The sequence below is a fragment of the Rhodamnia argentea genome, chromosome 9 (genome assembly GCF_020921035.1).
Source record: "Rhodamnia argentea isolate NSW1041297 chromosome 9, ASM2092103v1, whole genome shotgun sequence".
Taxonomy (NCBI): domain Eukaryota; kingdom Viridiplantae; phylum Streptophyta; class Magnoliopsida; order Myrtales; family Myrtaceae; genus Rhodamnia; species Rhodamnia argentea.
Genome location: NC_063158.1, coordinates 4,001,253 through 4,018,505, shown reverse-complemented (window position 1 = coordinate 4,018,505; position 17,253 = coordinate 4,001,253). Strand labels below are relative to the sequence as shown.

At 42.4% G+C, this 17,253-nt stretch overlaps 1 protein-coding gene across 3 annotated transcripts; it reads left to right on the top strand.

Moving 5' to 3' along the window:
* Nucleotides 1–11,776: 11,776 nt before the first annotated feature.
* On the top strand, nucleotides 11,777–16,738 carry LOC115737117 (probable trehalose-phosphate phosphatase F). 3 transcript variants are annotated; one of them, XM_048284964.1, is made up of 13 exons: nucleotides 11,777–11,877; nucleotides 13,951–14,081; nucleotides 14,169–14,657; nucleotides 14,842–14,982; nucleotides 15,064–15,135; nucleotides 15,237–15,362; nucleotides 15,510–15,566; nucleotides 15,656–15,757; nucleotides 15,850–15,927; nucleotides 16,037–16,106; nucleotides 16,210–16,280; nucleotides 16,370–16,462; nucleotides 16,568–16,738. In XM_048284964.1, exons 3-13 carry the CDS (start codon nucleotides 14,376–14,378, stop codon nucleotides 16,628–16,630), a joined length of 1,155 nt encoding a protein of 384 aa, XP_048140921.1. In that variant the 5' UTR covers nucleotides 11,777–11,877; nucleotides 13,951–14,081; nucleotides 14,169–14,375; the 3' UTR covers nucleotides 16,631–16,738. The 3 variants fall into 3 exon arrangements, with proteins under 3 accessions (XP_048140921.1, XP_030524959.1, XP_048140922.1); XM_030669099.2 differs by lacking the exon at nucleotides 11,777–11,877 and having other exon boundaries at nucleotides 13,738–14,081; nucleotides 14,169–14,284; nucleotides 14,441–14,657; XM_048284965.1 differs by lacking the exon at nucleotides 11,777–11,877 and having other exon boundaries at nucleotides 13,738–14,081; nucleotides 14,169–14,284; nucleotides 14,436–14,657.
* Nucleotides 16,739–17,253: the final 515 nt, after the last annotated feature.

Sequence of the window (17,253 nt, the reverse complement as noted above, 5' to 3'; positions counted from 1 at the left end):
TCTAATCATCTAGGGTTTGTCTAGAGCCGGTTTTCACTTTTGACTTTCGACGGTTTGCAAATCTCGCGGCCTCACGCGCGTTGACTTTTCTCAATTTGAAGCGCCCGAAGCTTTCATACAAATTTTTCATGACCTCTTAATTTGAGCGACGTCTGGTGTTTTAGTGGGAAAGGAAGACGTTACTTTTGACTTTTGATGAGTCCAGACATTTTGAATATCAAACAAGCATGCCTAATGCGCTCGTGCACGATCGAGAGAGCAGCGTTATCATCCTTTTGCCACACCAACTTTCTGGCCTCATCTTGTCAGCCATGTGATCTCATAGCTGGACAATGGCCTAACGAACGTGGTTGTTGATCCATTGTTGGGCTCTCGAAGCTATATTAAGCTAGGATTCACGTGGAGCTTGAATTCCGCCGATAAGTGCCAGATTCTTGCCCTTGAAATCAGACCCTAATTCCCCGTATATTGCCGATGCTGGTATCGAAACATTATTAGGGTAGTAGATGGAATTCGATGGAGAACCACCTTTCATTGACTCATATTGTTTTGTCATTTTAGTCGATTGAGCATATGACAATGTGGTAGAACTATGGACAGGATCGGGGAACAAGGACTTTGTTTCTCTTATGAAACGAATGCTATACCCGACAACTCTTTCGTATACACTATGTTGTTAAGACATTACAAACGACGAGCTACCTAACGACTTAGCAAATGAAATAATGGTAGCTAGGCAAGAAGGACGTTGTAAAGGTGTTGCGCGTCGAAATCCTTCGACCGGGCTATCTTGGTTATGGGTTCTAGGCCCAAAATGACTATAGCCCAAAAGATATTGCTAACGCTATAATCTTTTATCGAATTTAATCCGTTCGTTTTTCGAAAAGGAGTTCTGGGTCGATTTTGGACAGAGAGTATCAAATGCAGTAAATGTCTTTATTAACACAAAATGCGTGTTATAGACTTTCAACAACTTCGACAATTCAATACGCGCAATAGTAGAAGTATGTGGCAAACTTCGACACGATCCTGGAATTAAATCGATAGGACCGGGCAATGATGTAGGACACAATGCTGGAATTCAATCAACATCATTGGACGGGGGATTATAGGACACAACATCGGAATTGAATCGACGGTACTGGACAAGATGGGCGAAGGGTTTAACACCGGAATTGAATTGACGGTATCGAACCTAGTGAGCAGACGTCGGAATTTAATCGACGACACCCGACTCTGGATATGAAACTCGCCGGAATTGAATCGACGACGGGAATCTGAAAAGCTATGGCTAGGCTAGACTAAAGACTAAGGGGTAGTTGAAAAGATAGGTGCTTTTGTGTTTGTTGTTGTGTGTTTTTGTGTGTTGCTACTACGGGGTATTTATAGGCAGACTCTTTGATAACTGCCGAGCGGTTTCTTCCTTCGGCCCCACGCTTTACCCTTTTCCATAAGTCACGTGGATGACGGTTTCCTAGTTTTCGCGCCTTTTCTTTTTACCTCGTGGGGATTACCGTCAATCTTTTAGCAACCGCTTCGATCATGGCCCTCCTCCGCGAGCCTTTCTTGTTCGGGAAGGAAGTGGCGCCAGAATTTATCCTAACACGTGGCACCCTTTTTGATCGGCACGTACTTTGTTTCAGTGTTCCTTCCGGTAACCGATTATTGCCCCCTCACGTGCTTGTCACGAGCTTTCTTGGATTGTTTTAGGTGTCAACAAAAGGTAAAGCTGTACATGAAAGCAATGCAAACCAAACAATGGATAGCGATTTTAAGGATATAGCAAAGTGATCGATATGACTTAGCTCGACATTGTGACTTTAGGTTAGATTTGGTATCTGTCATACTCTTCTTTTGTTTTTCTGGGGGCATTTAGCCCTTTGTAAACAGATCTGTGGTGCGGAGGGGATCGGAGAAACTAGAGAACATATGACAATGAGACTCGATTGTGCAAAGTGTAGGGTCTTGGGTTTGCATTTAAGGTTAACAGCTAATGCACTTGGGGAGAGGAGGTTTAGCTGCAGCCCTGGACGCCTGGGGAACAAATATTAGTGACAAAACACGACATCCATAATGGTAACAAATACGTCGGACCTGTACCGTTATTGGCCATGACCATTGAATGTGTGGGCCCCATAATGAGACTCGCAAGATCAATGACGAGGAAGAAAAATTTAGGGCTTTATGTTGCTTTCAATGTCTAATGATTAAAAATGAGACGTTTTAGTCATGGTCATGACTCGAGAAATGGGTTTGTGCCTATATGGCATTGCCTAAGGAGGATATCGTGCTCGTCCAAACCTGAGTTATAGAAAACGGTTCTCCATGAAAAGACTTATTGGAAACATCTAAAGAAGAACTTTGGTCGAGTCTTTTGTTAGGGTGCGGGTCATACTCTTCACGCTCACAAGTTTCAACCTAGCGTCCCAACACTGAAGATGATGCTGAAGAGTGGGCAACAACCCCATATACAAGTCTAATTGAGAGTTTGATATATGATATGGTGTGTACTCGTCTAAATATTGCTCAAGCAGTGGAAGTATTGAGTAGATATATGTCCAATTTGGAGAAAGAACATCATAGCACCTCATCTAGCAAGAGTATGGAACATGCAAACCAGTTCCGGGCCTTTCACGCCCACGTCTTCGCTTCGGGTCATCCACGCCTAGCAACCATCCATCGCCTTTCGCGATGATCCAACCATCAATTCAGCTCACCCAAACATCGAGGAAGTCTATCCCGCTAAAATTTAAGACATGCAAGCAAATTGGACGCTTGTCACACCCATAACTAACCCATTTTCGAACCTCTCATGCGATCAACCATCATCCATCGTCCCTCGTGACGATTCAACCACAGAATCCGCAAACCCAACATTGGAGGACAACTATCTAGCTCGAATACACGACATGCAAGAACAATCGACAAACCAAAAATCAAAGAGTTAGAAATTCAACTCGAATACACGTACAATGATGATCGTCAACGAGCTGCTGCGCCACCCGCGAGCCCTTCCTTTCTTCCTTCGCTCGAGCAAGATGGAGAGAGACGAGAGAGGGGGGGTGAGACCGAGTGGGAGGGAGAGATGATCGAGAGAGGGAGAGCATGGCCGAGCGAGAGAGAGAATTGAGGGAGTTGTCCACGGTGAGGGAAGGAAAGAGAGGAGGGGGGGGTTGGTTGGGGTTGCCTTCACAAATTTTCGGTCCACCAAGAAGAAAATTGCACTACTTGCTCCAATTTTCCGCATAAGCAAGCTCTATGGGACCGATACTAATTACAAGATGCCCTCATACTTCTGTCGATAAAACTTCCGCGCCATCGACTAACATTCCTTAAAATACGATTCCTCGACTTTCGCCGCCAAACTAATCCGATTGACTCGTTAAATGGTTAGGCGAAACTTGGACCATCACAATGACAACAAAACGGGTGATTCGTTATCTTTGTGGTACATCTGACTTTGAGCTATATTATGAAAACATAATTAGCTCAAAGAGACAACAAGCACTAACCTAAGCGTTTTATGGATGTGGATTGGCAACGTGACTTGATAGCATGAGGTCAATCAACAGATATGTTGTTTCTGTATTTGGGAGAGCTGTAAGTTGGATGAGCAAGAGGTAGAACACAATTGCTTTATCTACTATTGAGGTAGAGTACATGATCCTTATTCATGTTGCTAAGGAGGTGATGTGGCTGTGCCGATTATGTAAAGAGCATGGTTTTATACAAGGAAGAGTGAAGATTAGGTGTAAAAGCCAGAGTGCTATATTATTGGGTAAGAATCCTGGATTTCATGCGGGAACAAAGCACATCAGAATACAATATCACTTCACCCGTGAGAAAGTGAAAAATAAGGTTGTAGTGCTAGAAAAAGTTGACACATGGGTGAATAGTGCAAATTCTTTGACCAAGGTAGTGAGTGCATAAAAATTTGAATGGTGAACAGCTATGTTGGCTCTAAAGAAGTATGTGAAGTAGTCGCCAAGTTCGAGAATGTTTGGATGTCGTTCATACGCCCCATCGACATGAAGGCACGGGTAGAAAACTAGAGGGCTTTTATAGTTTAATCCGTATTTTATTGATAGTTTGAGCTTTGGCCGATAAATATCTACTATTATGTATAGTTTTTTTCTCTTGTAATCAAGAGTTGTAACATAGAGATGGGGAGATGCTAATTACAATGGAGTCCTTTCTTGGATATAGCCACAATTTAAAGGTGAATTATGATAAATATTGTGTCTCGATTTTTCTTTTTCATCTTAATTCTCTATTTCGTTGTGTTTGCATGTTTAATCCTAACATCTTTCGCATATGGAATCGAGAATCGAAGATGGGCGAAGAACCACGGAAAGATACCGTGCATGAGTATTGAATCGACTTAGCGCCCAAGCATTTCTCAAGATGTCATTGATGACGAGTGAGTGAACAATATGCCGCCGTTCACCAATTGCTCACCTTCTCAAGTTTCCTCTGATTTCTATCTTGGCTTGTTCTCTTGGGAAAGGTAAGTATGCAAGTTAAACCGAAGCTTGCTTGTCATCCTGGAGAATTGGATCCGTATTCTACGTTGACTGGTTGATGATTGAAAGTCGCGTGCATGAATATCACCGGAATTTGAATCACTTTGATTGTGCTGTAGCTCTGGCTGAAACAATTTGCGGCAATTCCGAACCGGTATATAGTTGAAAGGCGCGCATCTTTTTCTTTAGTAAAGAGCATATCTTCCTTAACGAAGGCGCTCGAAAGTAATCGTTCATTCCAATTTTAACATGCTGGTATATATGCTTTAATTTCTATAAGCTAGTCTCCGAAAATGCTACGTTTTCATCCTTTTCTCGCTTGTCATGTTTTTATCTTGTTTGAATCGTGATTTTGGTCAGTAACAATTTCTGTTAGGATAAATAATCAAAGTACTCAAAATGCTAAATATCTTATTTCTTTTAAAGTAATTATATATATTAAATAACATATTCATCTAATAGTTTAAACTTTTAAAATGATTAATAATGCTCCCATCAAATCTCACATCCTACCAAAGCAGGAGGTCATTAGTTCAAACTTTTTTAAGATCCTATTTGCCTCTCAATGAAATATTTCCAAATCAAGCAAAATCTAGTACTAGGCAAATCACGCCTTCATCTAAACACACTTATTCCTTTAATTCTACTTAAAAAAATGCGAAAAAGAATTACCTCTGTGGTGGTATTGCTGCCGACACTTTTAGTAGGAAATCAAATCGCCAAACTCGACATTCAAGTAATAGAATTTTGGAGGAGGAAAACCCCATTTGTCAATGATGGTCTCATCATTGTGTCCGTACCTTTTTCCCCTGCCATAGCTAAAGAGATTTCTTTTACCGGTTACCGCCCAAGTGGGTAATCCCAGCATCTTCTCCACTGTCTTTCTTTCTGTTTTTTTTTTTGGGTCTCTCTCTCTCTCCACTGTCTTTCTATACTGGGCAATCTCAGATCGGACCCAATTTTCCCGGAAAGTTCCAAAAAGGCGAGGAAAGATGTTGCCTTTTCGTTTTTCTCTTCTTGTCCGGCCTTCAGCGCTCTTTTCACCAGTGCAATCCTAGTCAGCTCTGAGTCAGGCCACAGTAGTACGTCTGCGCCACGTCATCCAGGAGACCGCCCCACCTCCCCTGCGTTCCCTAGGTACGTGGGGGCCGCTAGAAGATGGCCTTGGGCCCCAAAAAAATGTAATAATTAAAGGAGGAGGGAAGACGGGAACACCGTCGATCCCCATCTAAACTAAAGTATCCAAGCCACGTCAGCACGGTCCCTTTGATCACTGGGACGTGACACGTGACAGAGAGAAACAAGAGCAAGTGCTGATGGCTAGGCGGGAGGCTAGCCGTACCGATGCCGGATGGTGGGCCCCAGTGTTTCTTTTGTCGTCAACGGTCCGGACAGAAGCGGATTGCACCATGTCCTGTCCGAGGTGGTTTCGACGTCGTTACCTCTTACAATGCACAAGGCCTCTTTCGAGATTGATTGAGAGATAGACTCTAGCACAGTGAGTGAGAGAAATAATATGGCGCACCGGTAGGTCACTAACAAGGTCTAATCGAATCGAATCGGTATACAGATCAATACTTGAGCTCGACCCAGCTCGAATATCTAAGGCTCAAAACACCACCCAAGCGAATTCAAGTGGCATGTGCTTTCAAGAAGCTCGACTTAATTGGTTAGTAAGTCTTACTCGGAACCCGAATTCGATTGTGGTTTCAAGGGAAAAACAAAGTACTATAATTGAGTATTGATAACTTAACTCTAAAGTATATAATTGCTCGAAAAAGTTCACTTGGTTGGTCCAACCGCTATTGTGCTTCATGTGCATTCGGTATACGATATCTTTCTGCCAAAAAGAACACACTAGCTAGCTTCTATCTCCCGATTTCATATGTGATGAGTATGTAGGGCCTTGAGGCTTACTTTCCACCGGTGCATACAACAACATCGATACGAGGGAAAATTACCAAAAAAATCCTAAGCCTATTGTAATTGTGTCAATTTAGTCATAAATCTTTTTTTTTTTTTTTGCCGATTCAATCCTAAACCTTTTGAAATTATGTCAATTCAGTCTATCTGGCGAATTTTGGCCGGATATCGAATATTTTAATATTTTTTTTTAATTATTTTTCTTATTTTTTTCCTCCCCTCCCCTTCAGCTTCCCCCGTTCTTTGATCCCCTTCCCCTTCCCCTTCCGCTTCTACCTCTAGTAGGTCATTGAGCGGACGACCGGCTAGAGTATGATTGGCGAGGCTCTCGCCATGGCCAGGGAAAGGCCGACCTCGCTAGCCCGTAACTACACCAGTTTTTTTTTTTTTTTTCTGCTTCCCACTTCCGCTTCCATGTTCTTCGACTTCATCTTCCTTGTTCTTCTACTTCAACTACACCAGTTCACCGAAGAAGAACTCGAATCAGCTGCAGGCCACCCGCCACGCCATCGTCTAGTCTACGTCCACAACCCCATCGTGTCCGCCTTCGCCCCATCTCCGCTCCTACTCGCCACGGTCGTCGCCGTTCCCCCACCATGGGTCTACATGTCAAGGGTCGCCACGTCGATCTACATCATGCATGGCTGCGTGTTCGTGGTACCTTAGCGAGGCTCTTGTCGGCCTCGCCATGGCCGGGTGAGGCTCGACCTCGCTTGCCCGGCCATGGCGAGGCTCAACCTTGCCGGTTGACCTTTGGCCGGTTGCTGGCTCGAGGTCCAGTTGGAGGTGGAAAATGGAAACAAGAAGGGGAAGGGGAAGGGGGGAGGTAGAACGGGGATGGGGAAGCTGAAGGGGAGGGGAGAAAAAAGGGAAAAAAAAGGAAAAAAATAAGAAAATTCATTTAAAAATTCACAAAATTATTAAAATATTCGATCGCCTGCCTACCGATGTCCACGTTAGCGTCGACCAGCCAAATTCGCTGGATGGATTAGATTGGCACAATTGTAAAAGGTTTAGGATTGAATTGGTACAATTGCAATAAATTTAGGAATTTTTTGACAATTTTCTCTCAGTACGATGGTCGACGTCAATTATTTCTTACGGACGATTCAAGCTGTCTTCGTGCGCTTTCTCCTATCATATTTTCTAGAGCAGACAATGTTGCACGTGACTCCTGGCGATTAGGGTTGACAGAAGAAATTTGCCTGGGAGAAGCATCTTCTCACCAATCCCCGCTTTGAAGACTGACAACTGTGAAATTTGTAGGGTTGAAGAGTTTAAGACCGTCGAATTCGATTCGCTTTTGCTTGAAGCAGTCCATGGTTCAAGCTAAGAGTTTACGAGGGAGCAACGACGGGTAGGTGTCGTTAAATTGATGGGTAGCTAGATCCAACAACAAGAGGAAAGTGCATGGGAGGAAACAGAGTATTTTGGCCCCCGGTATTCCAATTTCACCACCAACCTCCCTCCTTGTACCAGCTTGATTCGATTTGTATGTACAATGTTGTCTTGTTGCAAAAGATATTTAGGTGTGTTTCACGTGATCTCTGCATTTAATTGTCGCCTTTTTTATGTTTGTTTTATTTATAGTATTTGAAATATGACTTCACGTAGTATTGAACCCCTGAAACAATACATAACATGTATGTATAGCAGGAGGTAATTTACCTTTTCTTTTGAAAATTCCGTGGGCGAGGTAGGTTGGGGGCATCGAATGATGTTCGGTTCAGTAATTGGAGATCATTCGTTCGAATCCCCACGAGCTGCATGCAAACTGTACCAAATCAGCGCTACGTGCATGGACCACATGCGCATGCTAAAGGTCTCAACTTGAATGGATCCGTGGGTCCTCAAGTAATCGGGTCTGTATGTCCGTGCCCTCTCAATTATTCAAAAAGAAATGAGCAGAATAAGACAGATCAAGGAACTACAGTTGGCTGCCTTGACTTTGGCGATGAATTCGCGTTACCGTTCATATGATGAATGCGCGTAAAACAATGTTATAATAGAAACAAAAAAATGTGAAAAGAAAAGAACGAGAAATTGTCAAGTCAAACTCGGGTACGTGTACACAGGTATGCATGTTCTCTTGAGGACAAGGAAGTCAATTTAATTTATTTTTATTTTTATCGGTGTCGCCATGTCAGTGGAGAACAATCCATCGGATCGTCCATAGATGAATGGAGAGCAAGTTAGGACGCTAAGTCGATTCTAGCACTGTTCTTTTGGTCCACGCACTTCACCGCGCCAACAGAAATTTGCTAAATTGTGAATGGCAAAATGTGAAGAGATAATCGAAAGATAATTGGGAGATTCTTCATATCTTCCTCGATTATTTTTATCTCTTGGATTATGTATGTATGTATGTATGTATGTTGCCATGCCAATAGAAATATGCTAAATTGTGAATTGGAAAATGTAACGAGATAATCATAACTATGCAAAATTGGGGTTGACCGACCTTGGGCGGCTCCCTTGAGGTCTAGCGACCTCGGCGAGGCTAGCGGCGACTTGCTGGTCGCTCATCGGATGCTCGTGGAGCCTTTGCCGGCAATCGAGGCCTTTGTTGACAAAATTAGGGTTTCGAGGATGTTGCCATAATTATGAAAGTTGAGCGAGGGTAAAATTGAAAGAAAAAAATTGTAATTGCATTACGGCATTGCAGCTTTCCAGAGAACCTCCGGACCTACTATAGGCTAAAGGCCTTTGGAAATGCAATAACATTTCCCCAAAATTGAGCAAAAAAGAACCAAACGCTATTTGCATTTGGCCAAGGGACTTTAGAGCCCTAAAGCTCTTTCCAAATGCTGAACCAAACATGCCCCAAGAGTACATGAACCTATTCACGACATTTACAAAATTGTTATACCAGGTAACGTGATATTGCAACATCGATTCCAACCAATAAGCATTCATCAAGGATATTCGGGGAGCAATAATGCATAGTTCCGATGTGGAGAATCTAGTGAGATGTGAAAATCTCCTATTTATCTCCCAATTATAAGGGAACTATTGAGCTATAGTGCTTCCATTCTTGGTGTTTCTTCCATTGGTGCTTTGAGTTGCCACATTTTAGTTTTTGCATGCCCGACTTTTTTTTCCCCTTATAGAAACTCTATCTTAATGTTCGACCCCGACGACAAGAACATTTATTATGTCATATGCGAAACAATCTTAGGAACAGGAGAGGAGGAAGAAAGATTATAAAGCAAGACTTCTAAGCCAAGAGCTAAAGGAGGATATCTAAAATTCTATTCTTGTCCTTTTAAGAATTTGGATCGCCGCCGAGTGCTTCTCACGGACATTCGGTGTTCTCTGGAAAAGAGAGGGGGAAGTCAAAGGACGAAGTGCCGTGTTCAGGTTAGCGAGTGTCTCCAACTTAGCTTCCAAATTACAACATTCCCCTTCTTGTTCAATTTTACTAATCATTAATGACAGAGTATTCCGAGAGAAGCGGATGATTTCAACTTTTAATTTCGCGTCATTACTCTTGTATTGAAATTTTTTTACAAGCGAGGAAGGATTCATAGGGACTAAGGAAGCACGTAAAATAAGCGAGAGGACAACGTCGAGAACTATGGCGTTTCGATTTCAAGCCACGAAATTCGGTCGCATGCCTTTTCGCACGCAATCCCCGTCAAGATGGACCGTTTCCGTGAATTCCAGCGATGTTTCCTTGGAGACAGGTGACCAACGGCGGCAAGAAAGGAGGGGGAAAAAACGACCAACCGTATCTGGGCCCCACCAACTCCCGTGTGCTTTTCCTTTCAACGGAAGTAATTGGAGCCACAAACCCTAAGCACCACACGATTCGTCTAGAAGCGAGGGCAAAAACTGAAACACTTTATTTTTCCTTTTTTTTTTTTTTTGGGTCGAACTTTACTTTTCTATTAAATAAGTCCAGGATTTTGCAGATTTTTCCCACCCACATGGTGCTTTTTGATCTAGTCAAGAGACTCATCCTTCGCCACAAAAAAAAAAAAAAATCATTTTGTGAGCTTTTTAATGATTCGAATTTACGGAATATACATTTATTATGATGTGATATTCAAAAAATATTTCGCCTCTTAAGATAAATTAGATCGATCGATCAAGCAATTAAGCTTGGGCATTTTTAATTTCCTCTGTCTCCATTGCTACTTCGATAGTGAAAAGAAGAAACCGAGCAATTCACAAAAGGACTAATTCTCGTGCGCAACCGCCGTAATTCTCCCTTGTTTTTTTGTGCATCTTTTCAGACATGTACTCCATATAAAATCCTCTACGGCCCGTGAACGGGAAAAAATTATGCTTACATGCACCCCCGCCTCTTTAGATAATCGGCTTTCGTTCTTTTTTTTTTGTGTGTGTGTGTGTGTAAATTCTCATTCAGCGCATTAAGCTTGAAATAATTCATTGAAAAAACGGTTTAAGTCGCTCAACTAATGTCTGTTTTTCTCATTTATGATGGAAATCCTTAGGAGGGAAAGAAATAAATTGTCTTAAAACAGTTGTTGGGAAGGAAGGCCTCACATGAAGCCGAGGGGGGAAAAGGGGACCCGCGATGCCAGCTCGGATGGCGGGTCGCACGTGGCACGGAACACGAGATCCGTGCGGCTCCCCAGCCGTAGAAAAGCAGGACCCCGCTTTTTTATTTACCAGCGCTGATTCTCCCACGTGTTCGCCACGGCCGAACCTATCAGCGGCGATTAAAATTTTTTTTTTCCTTAATTAGCGCTAGCTTTTTATTTTTATCTTTCCAATTTTTTTTTCCTTAATTAGTGCTAAGATGGCGCATCGAGAAGTGTATAATTTAAAGCCGCGCAATAATTTCCCTCGTTGACGAAATCAGCCGGAACCCATATAGTTAAAAGCGTAAAATGCGACGGGATCGGCAGGCGTTTTCGGTGGTTCGCCTCGCCGACCCACCGCTGACAGCTGTGCACGGCGACAGCGACGCGAAGGTTGTGGTTAGGGGAGAGAGAGAGGGGGCGGGGGGAGGCGGGGCCCGCGCTGACACGTGGCCACGTCACGCAGATTTGTTCCCGAGCGCGGTCAGCGTCCCCCCCATATTCCACCTACACGTATTTTCGACGGCATTCCACGAGCACTTCCCAAAAACTAACAACGCTTCGCTTAATTTTTTAAAAATAAATTTAAATAGAATATTTTAATCATTTTCCATAAATAATTTAAATTTTTTTTATGTCCCAGAAAAAAAAAGGAAAAAAAAGCTTTCGGTTTGAACAACCGAGCAGCTGCCTTGCAAAGCACGTCTTCCTCGTCCAACTGAATCCATAGCTCTCTATAAATGCCCCCTCCCCTCTCGCCTTAGAATCCTTCTCTCTTTTCTCTCTCTCTCTCTCTCTCTCTCTTCGTTTTTGCCATTCTCGCGCTCTGCGGCTCCTGCGCTTCCCTAGGGTTTCGGCGGTTCCCCCATTTCTCCTCGAAGGTGCAATTTCGGCCATCCTTCTCGCGCTCTCTCTCTCTCTCTCTCTCTCTCTCTCTCTCTCTCGTGGGAACCCCGCGCAAAATTCCCAGTAACGAATGCTCTGAGGGTGACGCGGCGTTTTCTGTCCGAGGTCTCGGCTTCCGACATTTGGGTTAAGATTGTTTACCCCTCATTGCTCGCCGTCGATTCCTAGAAATGCGCCTCCGTTCTTTGTTTTGCGGGTTTCTTGTGCTTTACGATGCTTTTGCGTAAAGTGAATTTGGGGTTTTGGAGACGATGCATGCGAACCGAGTGAGTTTTGTGTTTTTTCTTGGTGCGTGTGCGAAAATGGAGGATCGTGTGGCCTTGTTTGAGGCTGTTGTCTTGTCTCCGTTGGCGTCTTTGGGTTTTTTTTTTTTCCCTCGTGAATTGGAAAGGAAGTTATCAGGGTTAGGTTCGTGAAGCTGTCGGTTTTAGGATTTCTTGAATCGGCAGAATCAGATTTTAGATGGCTTTGTTTTGGTCCCCTCGGTGCGGTATTTGACTTTGTGAATAGTATTAAATGACTTGTTTTCCCGGTTTCACATGTGATGTCTTCTATGTTCTACAGATGCTGATTTGACGATGTTTTCTTGTCCATAGGTTTTTTTTTTCCTTTTTTGGGTAGTCGCTGTAAACCGGGAGAGAGTCGTGTCTAAAGTCACGAAGTGTGTCTTAATCACTTTCTTACGATGTAACCGGCATAAAGAACCAGTCCCATGACCTTTAAGTGGGGAAAAGTCTACGTCTTGTTTCCCATGTTTGGTCTGATTCCAAGACCTTGTTTTAAATAAGTCCAGCATATTTTAGTACAAGTTTCTTTTCTTTTAATTTATTTGGTTGAGTGTGCTGGTGTAAAACGGGAGTAAGAAGTCCCCGAAACACGTATAATTCTTTCTCGATGCAACCTGCAATTTGGGTAAAAGTCGACGCATCGATCATTGGCTATGTATCATTTTTCTAGTGTGGTCTTGCTAGATCTTTTATATCTTGCCAAGAAACTTCCATTGTCATTAACTCTTATGCTGTGTTAAAAGTGACTTATTGATTCATTAAATTGAAGTTTTCTTGATAATACAAGTGGGCATAATTTTGCTTTTTTCTTTTAGTTTTTCCTTTTTTCAAGTTTATTTGTTCCTGGGTTTTGTGTGGTTGTTTTGGTAGTTGCGGTGTCTTTTCGCAGCCTTGAATTCCTTCTTTTCCTTTTCTATTTTATGAAGCCACTATCATATTATAGTAGACATGTCGCTGCTTAATGTTTACTTGGCCTTTGTCTAAGGCCGCACAGGCCCACAGCATGTAGCTTCCCTTTGTTTAATGTTGGTTGAAGATGTGCTTCTGGGTGTGAACGTGTGGTTTGTTGTATTTGTTTTGATAATGGAAGGTTGTTCATGTGCAAAGTGCTTTGGTTTGTAAAATAATTTATTTGTCTATGGCTGTATCACTATCTGTCTTTCATATCTCAAATACATGAAACGGTAAATGATCCTTGAGAGGTTATTCTCTTAATTTTAGCAGGAAATGTTGTTTATATTGCACATATTATATAGTATAAAATGGTCCGCAACTTTTCGGCCGTAGTATACATGAAGATTCACACTCTTGGCTCGGAGATCATGGGAAAAGATATGAAATTTATCTGATAAGAGATATTGTAATTGGAATATGTCATGGAACAGGTCATGAAATCATGACAGTCATATTAATGAGGATTATAAATATTGTGTGCCACTGAATTTTTAGTGCTTTAATGAAGTCAATGCAATTTTTTAAAGTCATCTGTTAATATTTTTTTTTTGGTCGAACATCTGTTGGAAGTTTATTTGCTTGATAAGATTATCATTGACTGCAATCAAGATCTAAGAGGCTGCTGAAATTCAAACATTGTTCAAGTGGTAGAAAAATCCCTTACTAGAAAACCATCCATGAGTTTTCGATCGTACTTTTGGTCTAATTATTTCACTTTGATGTTGAATTTGTTTCTGAAAACCTTGTTGTATACTTGTCTTTTAAGGTTTTGGCCAACTGATCGTTGAAAAATTATTGCCCCTTCAGTGCTTTCGGGAAGGAGCAGATTTTTACACTCCTGAGATTTGGAAGCAATTTGCTCCATCCTTCTGACGAACTCCTCCATGCTGATGTTTAATCTTTTGCTATAAATGTGGTTTGGCTCTGGAGATGAGAAGGTAATCTATTACTCTCGGAAGTAGCATAATTTTTCTTCCCATTTTTCACTCTGATTTGAGCTGTAATTCACTCGACCTTGTAACCAGTTCTCAGGAAGCCTACGCTTAATGGACTGCTCACCCAACAGCAGCAGTGACAAGAAGACTCTGAAGCGGTGGTTCTTTATAGACAAAAGGGTTGGGTAAAGGAAACTGGGTTAAAGGTGCCTAGATCTCCATTCTGACCAAGTGGCTGTTTAAAGAATTCGTTTTGGTTTAGAGTACATATATACCGTAGCAAGAAATCTGGATCCAATGGAAATGAAGCCTAATCATGCTTCTCCTGTTCTTACTGATCCTGCTCCTGTTACCAAGTCAAGGCTTGGCATCCGCTTGTGGCCTCAGAATGGAGCAGCGCTTTCCTCGAGCAAGTGCATAACAATTCCGAGGAAAAAGCCTGGAATACTGGATGATGTCCGCTCCAACGGCTGGCTCGATGCCATGAAAGCATCCTCTCCCCCTCGCAAAAAGCTTGTCAAGGATTTCATTCTTGAAGTTGCTGTAGATGACTCCGATGCTGCTTATGTATCCTGGATGGTGTGTTCTCTTTCTCAAATGACTAGTCGAGATGTTTCATTATTCTTATCTCATATGTAGATAAAGAAACACATTAAGCATTGCAGGTTGTGATATATAGTAGTATTTTCTGTCACCGAATTGTGATTTCTTTCCTTATTTTGCCTTTTTATTTCCTGATTCCTTCTTTTCGGTGATGATGCAGCTTAAGCATCCATCAGCTCTCAATTCTTTCGAGCAAATAATTGAGCAGGCTAAGAACAAGAAGATAGTGGTGTTTCTGGACTATGACGGTGTTCTGTCTCCAATTGTTGATGACCCAGATTGTGCATTAATGTCTGATGATGTAAGCGGACAAAACATTTGCCTCTGCAGATGCCCGTCTTTGCGCATTTACTTATGTCGAACCATATAAATTGCTTTTCAGATGCGTGTAGCTGTAAAGAATGTCGCAGATCGCTTTCCTACAGCAATTATCAGTGGAAGGAGTCGCGACAAGGTAATCGAGGATCTTCCTTCGAATACAACATGATGTTTCTTTTTGGTACATCTGTTGATCCACACTTGTAAACTCGAGGTCTGACTTGCCTTAATTTACAGGTTTACGATTTGGTAGGACTAACTGAACTCTACTATGCTGGTAGTCATGGAATGGACATTATGGGCCCTGTCAACAACAGTGTGTCCAATGACCACCCAAGCTGCGTTAAATCAACTGACCAACAGGTATGGTGTTTCTTTCGGAGAGCTTGATTGTTGTTGTTCTCTCCCGGTGCGATCCTTAGGTAGCGAAATCATATGTTCTTTCGATTTGCCTTCCCTAGCAAGTCTCCAATTCCATGACGTAACTAATGGGGATGCTTGCCATGGCAGGGGAAGGAGGTAAATCTCTTCCAGCCTGCTAGAGAATTTTTACCCGTGATTGATGAGGTACAAGAATTGTTCGGCATGCATAGTTTTTGTTTCTCGGAGTAGTGTTTTTTCTTTCTGATTGGATGACCTTTAACGTGTTTATGCAGGTTTTTAGAACCCTCGTCGAAAATACAAAGGGTATCACAGGCGCAAAAGTTGAGAATCACAAGTTTTGTGCCTCTGTACATTATCGTAATGTAGATGAAAAGGTAGGGGAATTTTCTTGGACTTCAGATTGTCTATATAAGTTTGGCTGCCGGATGCATATTGATGTATCTCTTTCTCCTTAACTTGACTTCAGAATTGGCCAGTTATTGCTCAGTGTGTTCATGATATTCTGAAAGAGTATCCTCGTCTACGGTTAACACATGGACGGAAGGTACTATTGGTGGTGACCTTAGGAGGCTCATTTTGTTTCCTTTTCCCTCCTAACATCTATTTCGCGCTATTATGATGCCGCCGCTTGATAGTCGTGTCAATTGTTCCAGGTTTTAGAGGTCCGTCCAGTGATTGACTGGAACAAGGGAAAGGCAGTTGAGTTTTTGCTTGATTCTCTTGGTACTGAGCCATTTTGCCATTTTACCGCATTTCGCCTTTCGTGGTTTTCTGTAAGAATTCGGCCTCATCTCAAATTTCTCAATTGCTACTCTGTTGGTCACAGGGCTGAGTGACAGCGAAGATGTGCTTCCGATCTACATCGGGGATGACAAGACAGACGAAGATGCATTTAAGGTAACAAGAAAAGACCACCCTCATCCTCTCCCAATCTGGACATGGACAGTTCATAGAGCCTGATCTCAGCCCGATATTCATTTTGTTAGGTACTGCGAGAAGGAAATTGTGGTTTTGGTATTCTAGTAGCTTCAACACCTAAGGAAACTAGTGCTGTTTACTCACTCAAGGATCCATCAGAGGTGCATACAGCAGTTATCATTGAAGTTTCTCGTCATCGAATTTTTGCATCTTTTTTTCCGGCATTGGTCTGATTTTCGCGGGATTCTTCTCTTGGCAAAATTTAGGTCATGGAATTTTTGAAGTTGCTGGGCGATTGGAAGAAGACCGAAGAAGCGGGGAATGATTGAGAATCAAATGCCGTCTCAACAAGTATGTTGCAGAAAGCAGATTAGATCAAGGCTCTCGTGTTGTTCTTTTTCCTGCTTACAATAAAAGAGGAGGCCTATTGCTTGCAATTTTTCTCTTCCGGGCAACCGAGTGGTACATTCTTTTTTTTCGTTCTTTTGGGTCTGAAGGTCTTTTCCGTCGCTCCGCACGCATTTAATTTGCCGAGGGAGCGGATGGAATGCGATGTACTAAATAAGGTGTTTGGTTCATTTCATAGTCTTAGTCATTTTACTAATTATTGAGACAGACAATGGCCCGAGGGGAATCGCATGTGGATGGTCGCCGGCTATTTAATTTATATGACACTCTGTATTCCTCCTGTCTATTCTTTTGAATCTCTGCTGAGTTCTGTGATGATTTTGTGAAAAGCAACAGAAGATAGTGAAACAATTCAGAGAGGAAAGCTGTACTCTTTTTTAAGTGACTTTCAGAGAAAACGATGACGATGGAGATGAATTTCCCGGCATCACTCAGCATCCTATCAGGGTCATATACCGGTGTCTTAGCAAAACCTCGGTTTTGACTCTTCTGGTTTTGGAATACGAGAATGTTTGAGGTGGTTGAAGAAGGCCCATGTGTTTTG